This window comes from Gallinula chloropus (assembly GCF_964237585.1).
Source record: "Gallinula chloropus genome assembly, chromosome: Z".
NCBI lineage: Eukaryota > Metazoa > Chordata > Aves > Gruiformes > Rallidae > Gallinula > Gallinula chloropus.
Genome location: NC_140089.1, coordinates 79,441,540 through 79,460,068, shown reverse-complemented (window position 1 = coordinate 79,460,068; position 18,529 = coordinate 79,441,540). Strand labels below are relative to the sequence as shown.

The window sequence follows — 18,529 nt, the reverse complement described above, 5'->3', positions numbered from 1 at the left end:
AGCATCGGCAATGCAGGAAGAGAGAGGGCCTGACTAAGGCAGTGGGGTTGCAAGTGTCCCTTCGAGGATATGGACCTGCATCATATTACTGTGAATATGTACACAGATGCACCCAGGGCTGCATGATCTGCAGACCTGAGCAGTTTGTAAGAAGGGGGATAAAGTGCTGAATTCTCCCTTGATCGTTTAGATTTACCTTCACTTTTTTTTTTCCCTTGAAGACAGTTACCAGGCTGAGTTTGTGTATCTTGTACCCAATAAAGATATTAAAAGCCCTTTAATCTACTGCTGCATAATCAGCAGCTTATTTCACTGCAGAGGTAAATGGCACTGATGTGAGGCATCAGCTGCGCATGGCTTGGGGCTCCCTGGAAAACATACTTGATTAGCCAGGAAATATTCTCTGGCATGCACTAGCTGCAGGCTGGGCAGGCTGGCCTTGCCCCATTCCCAGCAGTAAACTGGGTGGCTTTGGTTTACAAGGGTACAGTGGGCTGTGCAGAACCTAGTGACAGCTGGCCAGGGGCAGTGGGAGGGTGAGGTGTATTTTCAGCTGGCGGATATGAACCCAGGGAATGGCACGAGGGAATGTGACTGTGGTGAATGTGGTGTCAGCTCTGAGCTGATGAGACCCACCAGGGTGGAGATTTCGGCTTCCTCCTGTGCTGGCTGTGTGCTGTCTCACAGTGAGCTGCAGGGCACATGTGGAGGGCTCACATGCTCAGCCCCCTCTGCCTCCCTGCAAACACTGCTGGTGCTGATGGAGACCTGGGGGATGTTTTCTCCTTGCTCTGTGTTTGTGTGAGAAGGGAGCTGTGGGGAGCAGGTCTTGTGGACCCATCCCAGCACCTCACAGAGTCCTTGAAATAGTGTCTCCAGCAGAGACAAGTGTTACATGACCAAAGCCAGGCTCCCCGGGCCTGGAGGAGCGAGTGTGGCAGTCTTCTCCCAGGAACTTAGGACAGTAGAGAGGGAAAGCAGGAGCTGAAGCATTTTAAATGGCCAGTGCCAGCACTCAGCACCACAGCTTGGGTCTCCAGCACACTGCAAGGAGCATCAGCATTCAAACAGCAGGGACATGCCAGCCCAAGCCCCACAGGAGCCATGAATCTTACAGGTGGTGTCCAGAGATTCAGATCGACACAGGACCCAGAAGACCTTACAATCTCATCTAAATAGGCCAGGCAGGCAATGAGTGGAAAAGCTACCTGTCACTGCATTACAGAGGGAAGGATGAGCCCACTGTCACTGTGGAGCAGAGCTTTGCAGGGTATCCAGGTGCTCCTGGTGCTCAGAGCTGCAGCCATGTCCTCCTGATAAACGCTCCAACACAGGCAGATGCCAGTCTGCTCTACTGGGGCTGCTCCACCACTGTGGGACGAGCTGGTGACAAGAGATGTCCTTCCACAAGATGACCACAAATGCTCTTGCCCCTCCAGAAGTGGTGTTTGGGATATAGCAACAGTGGCTGCCAGGGATTTAGATGGAAGGCAGATATCTCTCAGAGCAACCCCTTACTTTGTGCCCATCTCTAAGGCTTACCATGTGCACCCCAAGCATCCCCGTCCCCAGAAATCACTCTCTTTTTAAACTTTAAAAAAACCAAACCAAAAACCAAAAAAAAAAAAAAAAACCAAAAAACCCCCAAAACCACAAACACCAACAAAACCACCCAGAAATAAACAATCCCATACAAGAACCAAACTATAAAATACTTAAAATGCGTTGGAGTGACCCATCAGCAGCTGTTGTCAGGGCCTGATGCGGTCCCAGTTCCACACAAACACCATTCCAAGGCAGTCCCTCACCAACATCCCTGGGCAGCCAGGACCCAACCACTTCCATACTGTAAGAGCTGGAAGGGGCCACTGCAGCCAGCAGAGAGTGTCACGGGGAGCACACAAAAAGACTCCCCACCCTCATGCATCCTGTCCTGAGCCCCGTGCCTCCCCGGATATCCCAAGTCAAAGTCCTCTCCAGCTTATTTTTCTCTGCTGCCAGTTCCTGCGGGCCTCGGGGATGTGCTGGCGCACACCCACAGCCAGGAACGTCACTGTGTCACAGCTAACCTTGGACTTTGCCTGCCTGAACAAAGGCAAGAAGAAACTCGGTAGTTCCTTCCTTCTCCTTCCCTGTGGGTGGCTGCCTTTTTTCTGCTGGAAGGGACTTTTTCCGGGAGACAGGGACATTTGGTTAAGCATGGACAGGACAGGGCAGAGAGCCAGTGAAGTTCTTGTTCCCGCAAGATGGGAGGTCAAAGGAGCAGCACACTCCCTCCCGGGCAGCACTCACAGCTCCTCTATCTGCAGCCGCTTCCTCAGGATGTGGAAAAAGCTGGGATAGGTGAACACCTCCTGGGGATGAAGGGTAGGGAAGAGCCTCTGCTGGTACCCCCCCATCCCATCCGTGCTGGGGCATGAGGTTTGGGTACAGCAAGCAGGGTGTTTGGAAAGGGCAGCAACCATGAGGTTGGGTCCATTGGCAAGCCGCCCCGGGACCCTGTGGGGTTGGTCACGGAACATCAACATGAAAGATGGAAGCAAGTTAATGACTCTCACTGATGATTCAGAGAAGTGGTAATATAACTTACATGAAGAAATGGATGTAATAGATACTGGGTGAAATTTAGGAATGCAAAGGGCAGAGGAGACAGTCCAAGAACATCAGTGCTGGGTCAGGACATCACTGTCTCTCCAGCTGAGACCACTACTGCGCACGTAACAAAAAGCACAAGAAGCAGACAAAATCAGAGACATCCTTCCCTCCCCCCTTCTCAGCTCCTCGGAATCACTAGTGCAGGGGTTTTCCCAGGTGGAACTTGCAGGAGATCCATGTGCACCCACCCATGATGGGCTTGTCCAGCTGCTGGCTGCACCCATCCAGCACCCTGTACCGCAGGTTTCCATGATGTATCTACAGAGGGTGTAAAAACGGCACTCACATTTTCTTTAAAATTGCTATCTGATTATTTGAGGGATGGACACAGCTTGTGTCATGCCTGGGGACAGCATCAGCATGGGAGCAACTGGGTTGGCTGGGCAGCGCTGCAGCAGCCTGCAAGGAGGATGTTTCTAATAAAAATTAAATAGGATCAGCCTCCCTGAAACAGGTGGAGGCTTTGCAAGACCTTCAGAGTCTCCAGCACCCTTCTCAGGGGACCACGGTAGTATTGGGAGGGAGGATGGGAGCTCCAGAGTGCAATGCTATACTCCCAGCCTGCAGATGAGAAGAAGTCATGGTCCTGCTGCCCAGGACCTCCTAACAGCTTCCCCATGCAGTTTAGGGGACCGGATAACACCACAGTTGTGCTTGGAGCTGCCTGAAGAAAGCATCCATCTGACTTTTCCAGTATTTCTGACTACTACACTGATAAGTCTCCCATTTCCTGTAAAAAAAAGGGATGCACAAGTAAGTCCTTCCTTGGCAGGGCATGGAGCCAGCCTGCCTTATCAGACACAGAAGAGTCGGCCAGGGACTTTCCACTCTGCTGCTGTGCCCTGGTAGGAATACCAGCCTGGTACATCTGACTTGCATCAGTGACTTCCCCACCTTCCTTGCCCTGTGCTGCCTTTGCACTCTTGGCAGCTCTGCCCCCGCAGACTCCAGCTTTCCTCTCTTTGATGGCTTTTTCCTGGCCCTGGTTTTCCTCTGCCTGGAAATCCTCTGACAGAAGAATCCTACAGGAGGGCTGGGAAGGAAGATGCTGCCCCTGTAGCAGTGCAGACCCCTCTGCTCCATTGGAAAGCCCCTGAAGACCCAGTCCCTGTGTCCTCCTCCAACTCCCTTCACAAGCAGCTAAGAAAAAGCCTCACTTGGGAATTTCTGTGCTCTACTCACTGCCTGTGCTGTCCCCCATGGCCCACACAAGTGCGGTGCAGAGCTGCAGACTCTCTTCACACCAGAGCTGTACCTGGCTTTCAGAGAAAGGCTTTTGTAGCAGGTCCACATCAGGTCATCGCAGGACTACCTGCCCTCTGTCTTGGCACACAGGGTCTGGATCAGGAGAGCAGCTTCTGGAAGAGAAGAAGCAATTCTGAGCGGATTGGGACTGCTCAAACTGGAAAGCACTGACCCAGAAGGCTTGTGTGAGCGCAGTCAGAAATACCCTACGAAGGGTGAGATCTGGACCAGGAGAAATTCCTTCCCGGACTGAGCTGAAGGGGTTCAGGGAGCACAAAGAGCAATGACCCTCCTGAAGCCCAGCCAGAGCCCTTATAGAAAAGCACCACAAGGGTCATATTTGCAGCGGTTAATGCCCCGCTGAAAGATGCTGTTGTCTCCCTGCATGTGCCTGCATGCAGCATGGGAAAGGCTGCAGCCTCAGAAGTGATGTTACAACAAGGCAGAGCCCCTCTGGATGGCTGGAAGCTTCTGCTTGTCGCGGACTTGTCCCAACAGCCAGCACAGCCCATGATGAATGGCCCCGGCGTGTTCTGGCACACCACAGTCCCCCCAGCATTCATTTTAGACAGCTGCAGCCTGAGGAAGACAAATGAGATCCAGAGAAACCCAACCTGCCGCTGGCCCCCTCTGTCTCCATTTACATGTCTATTTTCTCCTCCAAGGCCACGTATCTCCTTTGTTCAGGAGCGTGTCTGGCTTATGATCTTGTTCCAGATGTTTTCTGCTCAAGTTTTTCCTCGTTCTGCTAAAGCACTGAGCACAGAAGCTTTAGGGCCCACTTTGGTTAAAACTCCCTTCTCTCAGATGCTTCAGACCTTGTGCTACAGACTCCAGTTGGTACTACCCAGGGGGCCAGGCAGTGCACATCTCCTGCCAGCCAAACTCTCATGGCTGCCTCCCACTCAAAAATCATCAAAAAATCTCACAAGGGTGAAGATAAACCACACAGTGAAAAGGCCTCCAGCTTTCTGAGCCCTCCAGAGAGATAGAGGAACCCTCAAGTAGCTTCCCCCTCTCTGCATGACACCCCTTGAAGCCCTGCCTTTGCTCCAAGCCTGGCTGAGCATCAGGATCCTGGCGGTACAGCCAGCCACCCCACCGGAGCGTGCAGCACCACAGCAGCTCAGTGGGGAACCCGGCCCTGCAAGGACAGGTGGTCCAGGAAGCATTTGGCAAGATGGGAACAGCACGTCCTACCAGCTAGCTTTCCAGCTTCAAACCAGCCTTTATTTATCTCAGAGCCAGGATCCACAGCTGCTTGCAGAAGGCATTTGATGATAAACTCTTCGGCTCCACGTTTGCCCCGAAGAGCTCTTCCCTCTCCTTTCTTTGGGTTGCTTTCTTCTTTCCCTGAAACTCAAATTATGCTGGCAAAACAGAGCCAAATCTACCAAGGCCCTTGCCAGCAGCAGATACAGGCGTGTGGCACAGATGGTGACAGCAAGGACGTTGTTTTCCACTGCTGATGGTTCACACTCCGCTGCTCGCGCCTGCGCAGCCCGCTCTGCTCCACAGAGGGCTCATGGATGCAACACCAGGGCTGCTTCCTTCAGCCCAGGTTGCCAACCGGGCTCACCATGCTCCCGAGGCACCCCCATCGCAACGGCAGCGGGTCAGCTCCTGGGTCTGCACACAGGGACGAGGGTCTCTTGGGGTCAGGGGCTGGCTCACCTCAAGCAGCCAACAGCTGGGTGGGGAATTCATGACTCCACTCTGCTACCTCCACCTCCTGGGGAGGTTCCCAAGGTCGTGGTCCCTGTGGCTTCATGCAGCCCTCAGAGGAAGAGCGCAAGGCAGGGGAAGCCCACCCACCTCAGGAACCTGGCAGACCAGAGTTATGGGGGGAAAAAAAGCAAGGTATTGGGAAGGATGGCTCCAGGCCATCTAGTCTGTCCTGTGCTGAGCCAGGGCCAGCAGCACTTAGAGCTTTCTGACAGGACTAACTGTAAAAGTTTCCAGCAGTGGAGATGTGGCACTTCTTCAGCTGCCTCTTTCTGCTAAATGGAATTTCCCCCTAAACTCTGACCTCGGGAACCCCTGTGGTTTCTTGATCTATCAGAAGTAAACTCAGAGAGTATTTTTTTCACTTTCTCTTCACAGCATCCCTTGGTGCACTTGGAGACCATCTTTCCCATTCCTGGAAGCAGGGCAAACCCCAGCTCCTTCAGCTCCTGGAGGCTCCAGCTCCTTCAGGGCAAGGAGGCCAGGTCATCCAGACCTCTCACCAAACTCACTGCTATCCTCCACAGCCCTCACAAGTGGTTGTGGACCTCTCCAGAGCTCAATTGTCCAATCTGGGACTACCTTTCCCACCAAGACTGACTTCAATAACTCCTGCACTTCAGGATCACTTAAGAGTGATGCCTAAAATCCTCAGCAAGCAGAGCTCATGTCCGAATTAAAACATCTTGTGGCTGCCAGCAGGGAGGGGGACAGCACCTGGATGCAGTGGCAGCAGGTTGCAGGGCATGTACCTCCTTGTCTGCATCCCAACAGCGGTAAGGCAGTCCCCACTTCTCCCACCACCATTGCACCAGCTGCCAGGTTGGGCTGGAGATCTGAGCACCTCTTGGTATGTGGCTGTCTCACAAATGGCTCCTGGTGGTGTTTTTCCACTTTATTCTGCAGTAACAGAGCTTTAAACACGGGCTCCACCAGACACGGGCATGCCAGGAGATGATACTGTTTGCAACAAGTCACCAGCCCCGGGTTTGCTACTGGCAGGCAGAGTGAGCAGTTTATCCTGAAACCCGGGACGCAGCGGGGAGAGTTCCCCTCCCACCACCCCCTGTCACGCTGCAAAGTATCTTCTGCTCCTGCTGCCTGGGGCAAAGAGTGTCTCTGCCCCAGGTGAGACGTGCAGAGCTGAGTGCTGGCATCTCCAGGGCCGGCTGCCCTGTCCGCGCCAACCGAATCCCACGAGCTCAGCAATGACCCTTCCGGAACAGCAGGGATGGGCCCAGCAGATTGCAGCCCTGCTTCTGCTCCTGCAGGCCCTGACACCGGGAATTCCCTGGGGTAGCTGGCCTTGGCAGGGGCAGGGGAGGATGCTGGAGTGCAGTGTGGTCGATGGGAAATGAAACCAAGCACTGTGAGAAAAGGACGAATCCGGAGCTGCAACATATCCTGGACAGTTCTGCTTTTGTTCTTTGCAGCACAGTGGCTGTTACCCACCACTGTAAAACCCGACCAGTGCCTCTCAAAAAGCCACATCAACTAAATAAAAGGTGGGAAACCACAAGTTACTGGGTCTTTCAAGGAAAGCACTCGATTTATTCACAAAAGACCACCGCAGAAGCTCACAAGAATCCCAGTAGTGAATGCTGGGGGGCTTTTTTTCTGGAGCATCATCCCAGCAGAGTCAGTACAAAGTCATGGCTTGGTAATTTAAACAAGATTAAGGAACATACATGTAAACACAGTTGTGTGCTTGCAGTGTAGGAGCAGCCAGCACACAGCCCATCAGAGGAAGGGTATTCCCAGCCAAAACATCTGCAAGGAAGGAAATTTTGCTTTCTGTGGGAAAGTAGAGAAGAGTGAGTGTGTTTGTGGAGGAGGCAGATGGAAAGCTGCAGAGGGTGAATAAGCAGCTGTACCACACCTGGAACATCTGCAGTGAACACAGATGCCAAATCCCCCTGGACAGACAAACACTAGCCACCACTCAGGTAAAGCCTGAAGGGTCCCAGGAAACTGGGAAGAAACTTGGTAGTATGGGACCAAACAAACAAGAGGGAAAGGGACACACAGGGTTAGAGATTTGCACTTGATAAAGATCACAGGAAGAGCCTCTGAGTCAGCCTAGCAATCTTGTGGCTTTCCCTTTCTATCCCGGACAGGTTTAATGCATCCCTGCCAGGGGAAGGCTGCACATCAAATTCCTAAATTCATGAGAAGCTCCAAAATCTTCTCTTCTTTGCTGTTGTCCTTCTCTGGTTCTCACACCATGATTGATTGTCCCTCTGTTCCCCTCTGCTCCTCTGCTCCAACTGCTAAGGGAGCCTTCATTAGTCACCTCCAAGCCCCATCCCTGCATCCTGACTCAGGTGATGCCACCCAACCTCAATCTCCTACAGTCCCAGCTTTGTTTTGTTGTGCATCCATGTTACCCAGAATCACAGAATGTCAGGGCTTGGAAGGGACCTCGAAAGATCATCTAGTCCAACCCCCCTGTCAGAGCAGGATCACCCAGACAAAATGCTACAGGAACACATCCAGGGAGGTTCTGAATGTCTCCAGAGAAGGAGACTCCACAACCTCTCTGGGCAGCCTGTCCCAGGGCTCTGTCACCGTCACAGTGAAAAAATTCATCCTTATATTCACGTGGAACTTCCTCTGCTCCAGCTGCACCCGTTGCCCCTTGTCCTATCACTGGACATCACTGAGAAGAGCCTGGCTCCATCCTTCTGACTCTCACCCTTTACATATTTATAGACATTAATAAGGTCACCCCTCAGTCTTCTCCCAGCTAAAGAGGCCCAGCTCCTTCAGCCTTTCCTCATAAGGAAGATATTCCACTCCCTTAATAGTCTTAATGGCCTTGTGCTGGGCTCTTTCAAGTAGTTCCCTGCCCTTCTTGAACTGCTGTTCTGTTGTTGCAGAACAACAAGGGGAAAAAAAAGGAGCACATGCTACAGAGGAAAAACTTACCTAGAGGCACACCTAAACAGGAAAACAGGAGGGAGAGGTGGGGAGTGGCACATAAATAGCACCAAGCCTCCCATTGTTGCCACCATCTCACTGGGAGGGATGGGTAATGAGGAAGGTACTTTCCAGGGACTTCTGGCACCAGGGCAAGTCTTCTATTTGCTTGTCCTGGTTTTCTTTTTAATCTCCAGCTTTTACTGCTACTGTGTATAAAGAGTAGATAGGAACACTAAGAGGATAGGTTCCCACTCCCTTTCCAAAGGGTGTTCTGAGCTCTAGGACCTGGGAAAGGGTGCGCCTGGTTCATGGCTGAACCTATGCTTCAATGAGCTGTAGTACCTGCAACTTGTAAAGACAGAGAGCTGAGCACTATGTGGGTACACAGGGTCCCTGCATCGGACCTCTTCTGGGCTCAGTTTGACTCCATGGACCCAGGCTGGGAAAAGCCACGCTGGTTCCTTGCTCCAGTCCTGGGGATCAGACCCAGGAAGCCAGACCATGATGGTGCAGGGATGCCACCAGGCCCAGCTACAGGAGGAGGGCAGCAGTGATGGCACCAGCTCCTGCTCAGAGCCACACAGCCTGGCCAGGGCTGCCTGCATCTTCCCACAGGACGAATCTCAGCAGAAAGTGTCTGGACAAGCACTGCTGACGATGGCATGCTGGGAATGAGAGGGAAGCAAGCAGGGGCCTGGGGAGGACAGATGCCAGACCTGGATCCTCTCCATCACCCACACATATTACTGTTTAGACAAGAGCAAACAATGTGAAAGGATGAGACTACAGGGGCTTTTCTTCCCCTGGCTTCCCACTCTTCCTGACTGTCCACCTGAGCCATCTCCTGAAAAAAAACTGGGCACGTCCCTGAGCCCCTGCCAGCCAGGTCTGGCGTGGGTGCCAAGGGGTCTGTGCCAAGGGAGCTTGGTGCCTTGCCCTGGCACCAAGGAGAGCAAACTGCCAGCATGGGGGACAACATCCCTTGCACTAGCAAACATGCCCAGGGCATGCTCACAGATCCTCCTCTGCACCAGGGAGCAATATGAAAGGGACGTGTGAGGGGTGCAGGAGGGGGAACAGATTTTAGCCACCTCACATCCCACTTCCTCCCAGTGCTGCTCATCTTCCTTGCAGGTGCTTGTGAGGAGGGTGGAGGCAGGTCCCTCCAGGAGCAACATGTGCAACACACGAGGGATGCTGGTGGCAGGAAAAGCTCCCTACACCATCACCAGGAGGCAAGGGGCAAAATCAGTTCTGGTGAGGCCCCTGGAAGGGGTATTATGGCACCATATGAGACCAGCAGCGTAGCATTTCCCTTTGGTGCCCGCCCTTGCCTCAGAGAAGCAGGCAGGTCATTCTGCTATGGATCTTTAGTCCTACCTCCTGGCTGGGAATGCCTGTGACAGGGCACACACTGAGACTGCAGCAGATGGTGCCTGCTGCGTCTTGTGCCCCTTAAACACAGGCTAGGGAGCATCTGAGACAGCTTCCCCGATGCCTGGGACAGACAGGAGTGCTCTCAGGATTCAGGATGTAAGGCCCAACAGCCAGAGAACAACCCAGAGCACACTCAGTTTCCCTGCCTAGATGGAGTCCTGCCTTTCTTTCCTGGCCCTGTGTGCGCTTGTGAGCAGAGGGGCTGCTTTGCCAGCCCCTCTCCGTTTCCATGCCTTGTTATTCCACAATGTGTGAAACCCACGTCCCAGGCGTGGACAAACGACTGCAGGTGATCCCACCAGTGTTTCCAGAAACACCTCACATCAAAGTGACCCCTGCCCATAACCCTGGGCCTGCTGAGGGCACGTCTGTGTCGTACTGCAGCAGAGCCTGTTCCTGCCCCACTCCAAGTGTGGTGAGGGTGGGCGAAGAGCAGGAAAAACATGGCCAGGGAGAGAGAAACAGGAGGAATTCAAACATTTTTCACTGAATCTAGCTCTTGGCTGGGGCCCGAGGTCTTTGACATGGCAATGACTAGCTGCTTTCTCCAAGGGAAGTGGCTGCTTCCCTGTAAAGAGATTGTTGACATTTTCTATCAGAAAAACTCACTCCATAGTTTACGAAGCACTGGGTTTTGACAGGTTTCCAAGAATCTAGCTCTGGAGTAGGGACAGCTGCTGGAGGAGGAACAGGCAGTTAGGAGCACGTACCTAACCCAGGACAGCATCTCCTCCTGACCTTCTCAGTGGGTAAGGCCAGCCTGCTGCGAGGTCTGGGGCCTGGCTCAGCGCACCCCTGAGAGACACAAAAGATGAGGACCTGGTGGGGATCTGTGAGGAACAGCTGTGCTGCTTTGAGGAAGGTATGTTCAGTGCTGCTGGAAGAGCTGGGAGCTACAGGCTTTGACAATGCTCATAGGGGCAGTTTAGCCAAGCAGTCCCTCAAAACCAGCTTCCAACATCCGAGACATCAGTGGAAGCCCCTTCTCCCTCAGCTCTACAAGGAACTAGGCCAGGACACTGTGCTCCCTTGTCAGGGAAGCCTCCAGACAAGGATGAGCCTGATCCATAGAATCGTGGAATCACAGAATGCGTTAGGTTGGAAGGGGCCTTTAAAGGCCATCTAGTCCAGCCCCCTGCAGTGAGAAGGGATGTCTTCCTCAGGTCATGCTGCTCAGAGCTTCATCCACCCTGACCTTGAATGTTTCTAAGGATGAGGGCTCCACCACCACTCTGGGCAACCTGTGTCAGTGTCCCATCACCCTGAGAGTGAAGAACTTCTTAATGTCTCATCTATGCCTGCCCTGCTCTACTTTAAAACTATTCCTACATACCTTTACAAACAGTCCCTCCCCAGCTTTCCTGTAGCCCCTTTAGGTACTGGAAGGCCACTCTAAGGTCTACCCTGAGCCTTTTCTCCAGGCTGGACAAGCCCAACTCCCTCAGCCTATCCACCCCAGGGTAAGCCTCTCCTGCAGCTCCTGAGCTGCACAGGGACCCACACCAGCTCCAGCAGCTCATCCCCAGTGCAGATCCACACCAGCATCTTCCTCCCCAGCTGAGGCCCCACACAGGTCGCTGAGCGGGCAGCAGGAAGGCTTCTGCCCAAGCAAGCACCAGTTAAACTGCTTTCCCATTCACATTGTTTGTCTTGGCCTCTCTTCCCATACCACCCTTCCTCCTCTGCCTCCTTCTCCTCAGGATTGTATTGCTGGGGCTGTCACTGTAGTTAATGAACTGGGACAGATCTGGTGCTCTGCAATAGTCGTGCCAAGAGACATCCGAGCCCACTGTGCATGCACAGATACCAGGGAGGAGGACTCCAGAGCGGGGAGCACTTGAGAAAGAAACCCTGGCCACCAACCCAAGGAGCCAGCAGACCCAGAGGAGGAAAAGGGCCAGGGCTAAGCTTACATTCATCAGGTCTCAGCAAAAGCCATTATGTCCCTGGACATCCCCTGACTTGGGCAGCCTAGCCACTGCACGACCATGGAAGCCATCCCCTGGAGCAGCTGCAGGCCACGTACCCCCTGCCTTCAGGAACAGTTCCTGGGCCATGCCACTCACATCCTAGGCCCAGGCTTGCAGGCTGGAGCCAAATCCTGGCCAAGGAGGTGTAAATAACCATGTGGACATGGACAATCATGTCTGACACCATGGTCTTTGGCAGAAGAGCATGGTGCCCAGTTGTTGGCCACGCAAACTGCTCTCATGCATGTTTGGCCCATGCCTCACCCAAATGGAGCAGTTTCATTCAAGTATCACATGGCGTGGGCGAAAGGGAAGTTCCCAAGGGGACATAAAGCCATTTTAGGGCAGTGAGACTGTAGTCTCAATGCACATTCCCGGAGACCCAAGGCCCGGGAGGAAAATGGCCAAGGATTCTCAACTCACTGGCAATGAGGGGCAGGGGATGGTGGGCTGCCCTCCATGCCTTAAGTCATAGTTTTGCCAGGGTCAATCCACCACACCTTGTCCACGGACCTGCCCAGGAGCAGATGTTTTCACCTGCCTCCATTTCTTCAAAAGCTCTTTCTCCTCCCCTGCACCCCAGCTGCTAGCAAGCCTTGTGTTGTAGTTTTGCCAAGGTCAAACCACCACACTTTGTCCATGGACATGCCCAGGAACAGATGTTTTCACCTGCCTCTGCTTCCCAAACAGCTCTTTCTCCTCCCCTGCACCGCAGCTGCCAATCAGCAGATCTGATCAGCTGCACTGTGCCTCAGTTTCCCTTCCCCTGCAAGGACAGATCTCCTGTTGCCACAGCTCTGCACCCATGTCCTGTGCTGCTGTGGGAGCTGAGAGCTGGGGAACTCCAGCCTGGCAGACAGTGGGACTGAAGTATTTTGGGCTGAATGGTGCAATGCCGGCCTGCAATACAACCCCCTGCAGACCCACTCCAGCAGCCTGGCCAAGCAGCACAGCGCAGGGCACTCGCCTCAGCATGGTGCTGAGCTTCCAGGAGACACCCACAGCCCAGCTGTTGTTGAAAGTGTCCTTCACCCCTACGAAAGCCACTTTCCCCCCTTGGATCCCAGTGCGGCCTGCCTCGCTGCCACAGCGTCACAGGCAGCGCGGGCTGCACCCCCACCCCCTCCACGCTCCCCACTCGCCTCCAGGCCCAAACATGAGGCAGGCCAAACACTTGATGGCTTTTCTTTTTATTTAACAAAGTCACAGCACAATTTAAAAAAAAAAAAAAAAAGGAAAAGAAGCAACTTAAACCCGTAATTGTTGCATCAGACAGATATAGCAGCAAATACCTCAGAGCAGCACAAGCACTGCTCGTATATCCCTGCCCAGGCAGCAGCACGGGGCAGGTTTTGAACACACTGGCAGGCTGGGGAGGCCACGAAATGTGGGCAATGACCCTGAGGCTCAAAGGCAACATCACTGCCCACTCTGCTGCCGTAGCCTGACTGGCTCTATTGCTATCCTGGCAAGGAAGGGCAAGAGGGGAAGCAGTGCAGGGAAGTCAGAGGGTGAGAGATGAAGCGCGTTGGCCACACTCTGCCCAAGAGTGTCTCGGCTGTGCTCAGTGAGGAAATAGCACTGTGCATGGCCAGCAAGCAATGCATCCCTCCCTCCCCTCTCCTGCACTGTCCTGTCCTGGCAGCCTGTCCCAGGGATATAGAAAAACTGCAGGTTTACAGCTGATGATGGAAACCAAAGGGGTCAGACTGGTGCTGGAGGTCACAGCTGCTGCACCAGAGGGAAGGCTGGGATCCCCTAAACGTGTGTCACAGAACAGTCCATTAACCAGCTTCCAGGCTGCAAAGGCAGCCAAGGCTCTGGTCCAGCAGCCCCTGGCTCTGCCCAACACAGGTTACTGGGTCACAGTGGAAGCAGAGGGAAGAAGAGAGAACAGGTAGGGCTCCTCCCAGCCCTGTGCACTAGCAGGAGTCCCAGGAAGGGTCAGCTCTGCAGCTGGAGGTGCAAGGAGGTTGGCTTCATTAGCTTCAGGTTCACAGCTGGGAGCCAGCCCCACTCTGGTGTTGAGGCAGGCTACAGGCTTCTTTGGCACCTACTTGCCATGTGGTCTGTCCTGGAGAAGTGAAAAGCCTAGCTGTGAGGAGTGTGATCCTAGAGCAGGAGCCTCCCCAGCATCCCTCCCACACAGTCAGGGTGGCCACCAAGGGATGACCTCCACCAGCCAAGCAGGAGCGTTGAAGCAGGGACAAGTCAGGTCTTGAAAAGCACCCACCAAACTCATCACAAGCCCTCACCATGAAGATGCACAAGTTACAGACTCCAGGTTTGCAGGGTAGATGTGTGGGGGGGAGATTTGGGTCCCAGTGCTGTTTGCTGTGGCACCTATTGGGCTCAGCCCAGGGTGGCACTTGGGTGGGCTGGAAGAAGGATTACGGACTGGTCCCAACTGGAGGGATGATGACCAAGTATCCGTACCTCAGCAGTCCCAGCTTTTCCCAGCAGCCCAGTCGGTGGATAAACCTACCTCTGATGTCCCCATTCCTGGCTGAGCAGAGGGCTGGCTCTTACCTTCCTTGCAGAGCTGGCATCCAGCTTCTCTTGGAGGCGAATCACCCATGGTGCTTGGAGAGGGGCACAGAGACGCCTTCCCTTTGTGGTGATGAACCTGCCAGGCCCATGGCAAAAAAACCCAAGATGAGTTGACCAGGACACACCAAAGATCCTCCAACACAGCTCAGGCTCTCACCCACCACCTCCCTCACTGCCTCCCCCGTCTCTGCCTTGGGAGGACTCTCTTCCCTGACTTTTACTCTGCGCATTCTCCTCCCAGAAGGTCTTCCCTGCTCAGATTGAGCCTCTGACCTCCAGGATCTCTTCCACGTCCCTCCCTATTCCCTATTCCCAGCCCAATGTCCCTCCTCCACTCCACTCTCCCTCTCTTCCACCCTGCAGGGCCCATCCTTTGGCTATCACCAGCCTGGGCCTCCAGTCCCTCACCCCTTCCCACCCTGGGGGTCCTTACACGACAGCTGGGATCTCGCAGCCGTTCTGCACCAGCTGGAGCCGGTAATCCTGCACTATCCGCCGGGGAATGGGCATATCGCTGGTCCGCAGGCAGCAGTCCAGGACGTTGTTCCCGCCATGCACTGGAGAGGGAATATTCCATGAAGGCCGAGGCTTTTTTTCCCTGGGCTGGCTGAGATTTCTCTCCCTGGGATGGCTGCACCATCACTCGGTCTCCCCAGAGGTGAAGGGGCAGTGGGGCTGCTCTTTCGGGGTGGGGGGGGGTCTCTGGCTGGACGGTGCCTGCCAGTGATGCCCCTGCGCACAGCCCCAGCGGCACAGACAGGCACCACCTTTGTTGCTCCCAAGCCCCGGTGTGCCAGGAGCCCTTTGCCACTTTTTGGCAGAGAGCAAAGGGGATGAGAAACCACAGACTGGTGGAGAGCAGCCCTTCTGCATTCCTGGGTCCCTCCCACACCCCAGGGCCAGCAGCACACAAGACAGAACAGGGGTCTTCATTCTGCTCTCACACACGCCTTCCTTCCCACTCCCAGCCTGGCCACTTGCCCCCAGGCAGCCCCACACCAAAGTGTCAGGGATGCTCCCCTCGGGTGCTGGGGAGAATGGGACAAAGGTGACTCTAGCTCAGTGTGCACATCTGGGCTAGAGCACTGGGAGGCAGGATTTCTCCATGGCCTTTCCCAAAAGCAGCTTTCCAGTCCCCATGCCCAGCAGGTTCCTGCCTGCCTGGACTTTGGTCAGGACGGAGTCCCTCTGGGAGAGGTTACAAGCACAAGACACAGGAGGGCTGCAACAGAGCTCCAGCCACATGCCCATCTGAAAGTCTGCTGGAAATACCAAAAGAGAGCAAGAAACTGGTTCCCCCCTCCCTTCTGCAAGAAAAGCAAACCTGGGAGGTTTTCACTTACCATCCAGGATGTGTCCCAGCACCAGGAGACTGAGGCAGAGAAGATGCAGCTGCTGCATTTTGCTGCTGAGCCTGGCAGAGGATGGGCTAGAGGCGATGGTGCTCCGGGCAGGAGAGGTGAGCTTTGCACAGCTTCCCTGCACTCTGCTGGTGAAGGTCCCAGCTGCCTATTTATGCTTCCAGCCCATGGCTTTCACTTTCTTTTGGAGAATAGGGGTGGGAAGTTGCAACAAGTCTTGCCACAGGCAAGATTTTAATCTTCAAGCAATTCCCGAATATCCCGCCTGCTTCCCCTGCAGCCTGCTTTCCCTGCAGCCAGCTGCTCCATGGTCCCCAAGCCAAACACTCTCCTACCCTCACTTGTTGCTGGTACCCCAGCCCCACAGGCCCCTGGTCAGGGCCACAGCAGCTCCATGCCCTATGAAAGCCCCCCAGGGCTCTAGGCAACCCACCTCATACACTTCCCAGTCCCTTCTCCAAGACACCTCTGGGACATTCTCATTAGATACCACATCTGCTCAATGCAACGATGCTGGGGGGGACAACTTGCCTCAACCCCTTTTTTTTGTATGTATTGGTAGTGGGGTGACGCCTGCCTCCTCCTGAGCACACCCCTCCCACCCCCCCAACCCCCCCGCCACCCACATCAGGTCTCAGGAGCCTGGCTGGCTCCCTGTGCCCTAACCCCAGTGCCTGGGTGGGGTGCACATCTGGAGCTGGAGGACAGAGGAGAGTCCAGCCAGCATGCTCCACCTCAGGACTGCGATCTCACATGCCAAAAGACAACCTATTTTCCAGGTGTCCCAGCACTGGATCATGGCCAAGGGCAGCTGCAGAGCTTCCTGGAAACAGGTCTTCTTGGCACAAGGGCAGCAATCCCTCATGGAGGCTGTTTGCATGGCGCAGGGTGCAAGCACCTCACAGGTTGCGTGGGCGCTGCAAGGAGCAAAGAGCAGCCTCCACAAACAAACCTTCATGAACCTTCACAGCAGCGCAGGGATGGAGGCTGTTTCTCCGTGGGATGGTGACTCACCACTGTGCCAGGGCCACCTCCAGTGATGTCCTTTAACCATCCTGCTCCAGCCCTGATGTGTGGCATGTGGGACACAGAGAGCAGTGGGGCTCTGCAGCCCAGGGAAGGGACACTAAGGGGGTCTCGCTGCTGCCAACAGCTGCCTCACAGGGGCTTGGAGAGGTGCCAGAACGAGCCTCTTCATTGAGGGGCCCATGGTGAGGATGAGGAGCAAACAGCCCCAGCTGCACAGAGAGCTCTGCCTCTTCCCTGCCACACACTGAGGAGGAAGAGGAGACTCCAGCCGTGTCACCAGTCAAGGTGATCACAGGATCACAGAGTCACAGAATCGTGGGGTTGGAAGGGACCTCCAGAGACCAACCCCCCTGCCAAAGCAGGTTCCCCAGGACAGGTCACACAGGGAGGTGTCCAGACGGGTCTTGAATCTCTCCAGAGAAGGAGACTCCACACCCCCCTGGGCAGCCTGTCCCAGGGCTCTGTCAACCTCACCCTGAAGAAGTTCCTCTGCACACTGGTGCAGAACTTCCTGTGCTCCAGCTTGAGGCCATTGCCCCTTGTTCTGTCCCCACAGAGCATTGCAGGGGACATCCCTGCACTGGCACTGGCACCAGCCTCGTGCATGTAGTGGTTGGTGGTGCCCTCCATCAGGACAGCATCGCCTCTGGGCTCTGCCCACTTCTGTGGGCCACTCCTGTGCCCATGCAAGCCCGTGCAGTGCCAGGGGGGTTAGGCAGGGGTGAGTGGGAAGGATGAGCAACACAAACAGGATGTGCCAGCTTAACTTCAGTCAGCACTCACAAGCTATTGTAGAGGAATATTGGCTGTCAGAAGCGGAATTTAGGTAGCAGAGGATTAATGTCACTCATCAGATCCAGCCTCCCTGTGGGTTTGGGATCCCAGGCTGGCTCTGGGACCTGATCCCCGCTTGATCTCTCCAGGGAACTGCCAAAGGGATGCCACAGCAGAAAGGACAATGGCTTCTGGCTGTTGATGCTGGTGGCCAGACCTCCAGATCCAGCAGCTCCTAACCCAGAGCCAGCTTTCCCCTGGGGGCTGTTCTGACAGTGCGAAGCCCCCTGTGAAGAGGGGGCCCCAAAAGCAGAGCCTTGACCCACCAGCAAGGGTTGCTGGTGATGGTGGCCAACTGCAGAGCCTTGCCTCCTTGCATGTTCAGTGGGTTTGGCTGCTACCAAAGCATGCTGGAGGACTAGCAAGGGGTCCTGGGGGATGCTGGGGGTCCCATCCTGTGCGACCAGCCTCCAGGCACTGCTGGGGTCCTTGTCCCCTCAGCAGGTTGGGAATCTGCTACCGGTGCCACGCTCCTGGTACAAGTGGCTCCTATCTGCTGCTAGCTCCCAGCTGGACATGCCGAGTTGAAAATACATCCTTCTGGGAACAAACCCCTTCCCCACCTCTGAGTGCTGGGGTCCCCCTGCCCTTGTGCTGCCTGCAGTCCCTGCCAACACACGGGCAGCAAAGAAGGTCTGCTCCCTCCCAGCAGCTGTCTGTGTGCCAACTGGGGGAAAGCACGGTTGCTCCAGTCTCCTCTGCTCCCCAGGAGGGGCCCTGGAGGGTCAGGAAAGGGGCTTTCCACTCATGTTGTGAAAGGGGAATGTGATGGGATTCCCCCCCACACACTGGGGTCAGTGG

General features: G+C 54.8%; 1 protein-coding gene across 1 annotated transcript; it reads right to left on the bottom strand.

The window, feature by feature from the left end:
- Window positions 1-2,790: 2,790 nt before the first annotated feature.
- On the bottom strand, window positions 2,791-15,905 carry LOC311203778 (C-C motif chemokine 19-like; the record flags this gene model as incomplete). The annotated part of the gene is made up of 4 exons (XM_084278536.1): window positions 2,791-2,913; window positions 14,484-14,580; window positions 14,938-15,061; window positions 15,848-15,905. The coding sequence occupies 4 exons, from the start codon at window positions 15,903-15,905 to the stop codon at window positions 2,791-2,793; spliced, it is 402 nt and encodes a 133-aa protein (XP_084134662.1).
- Between the last annotated feature and the right edge of the window lie 2,624 nt (window positions 15,906-18,529).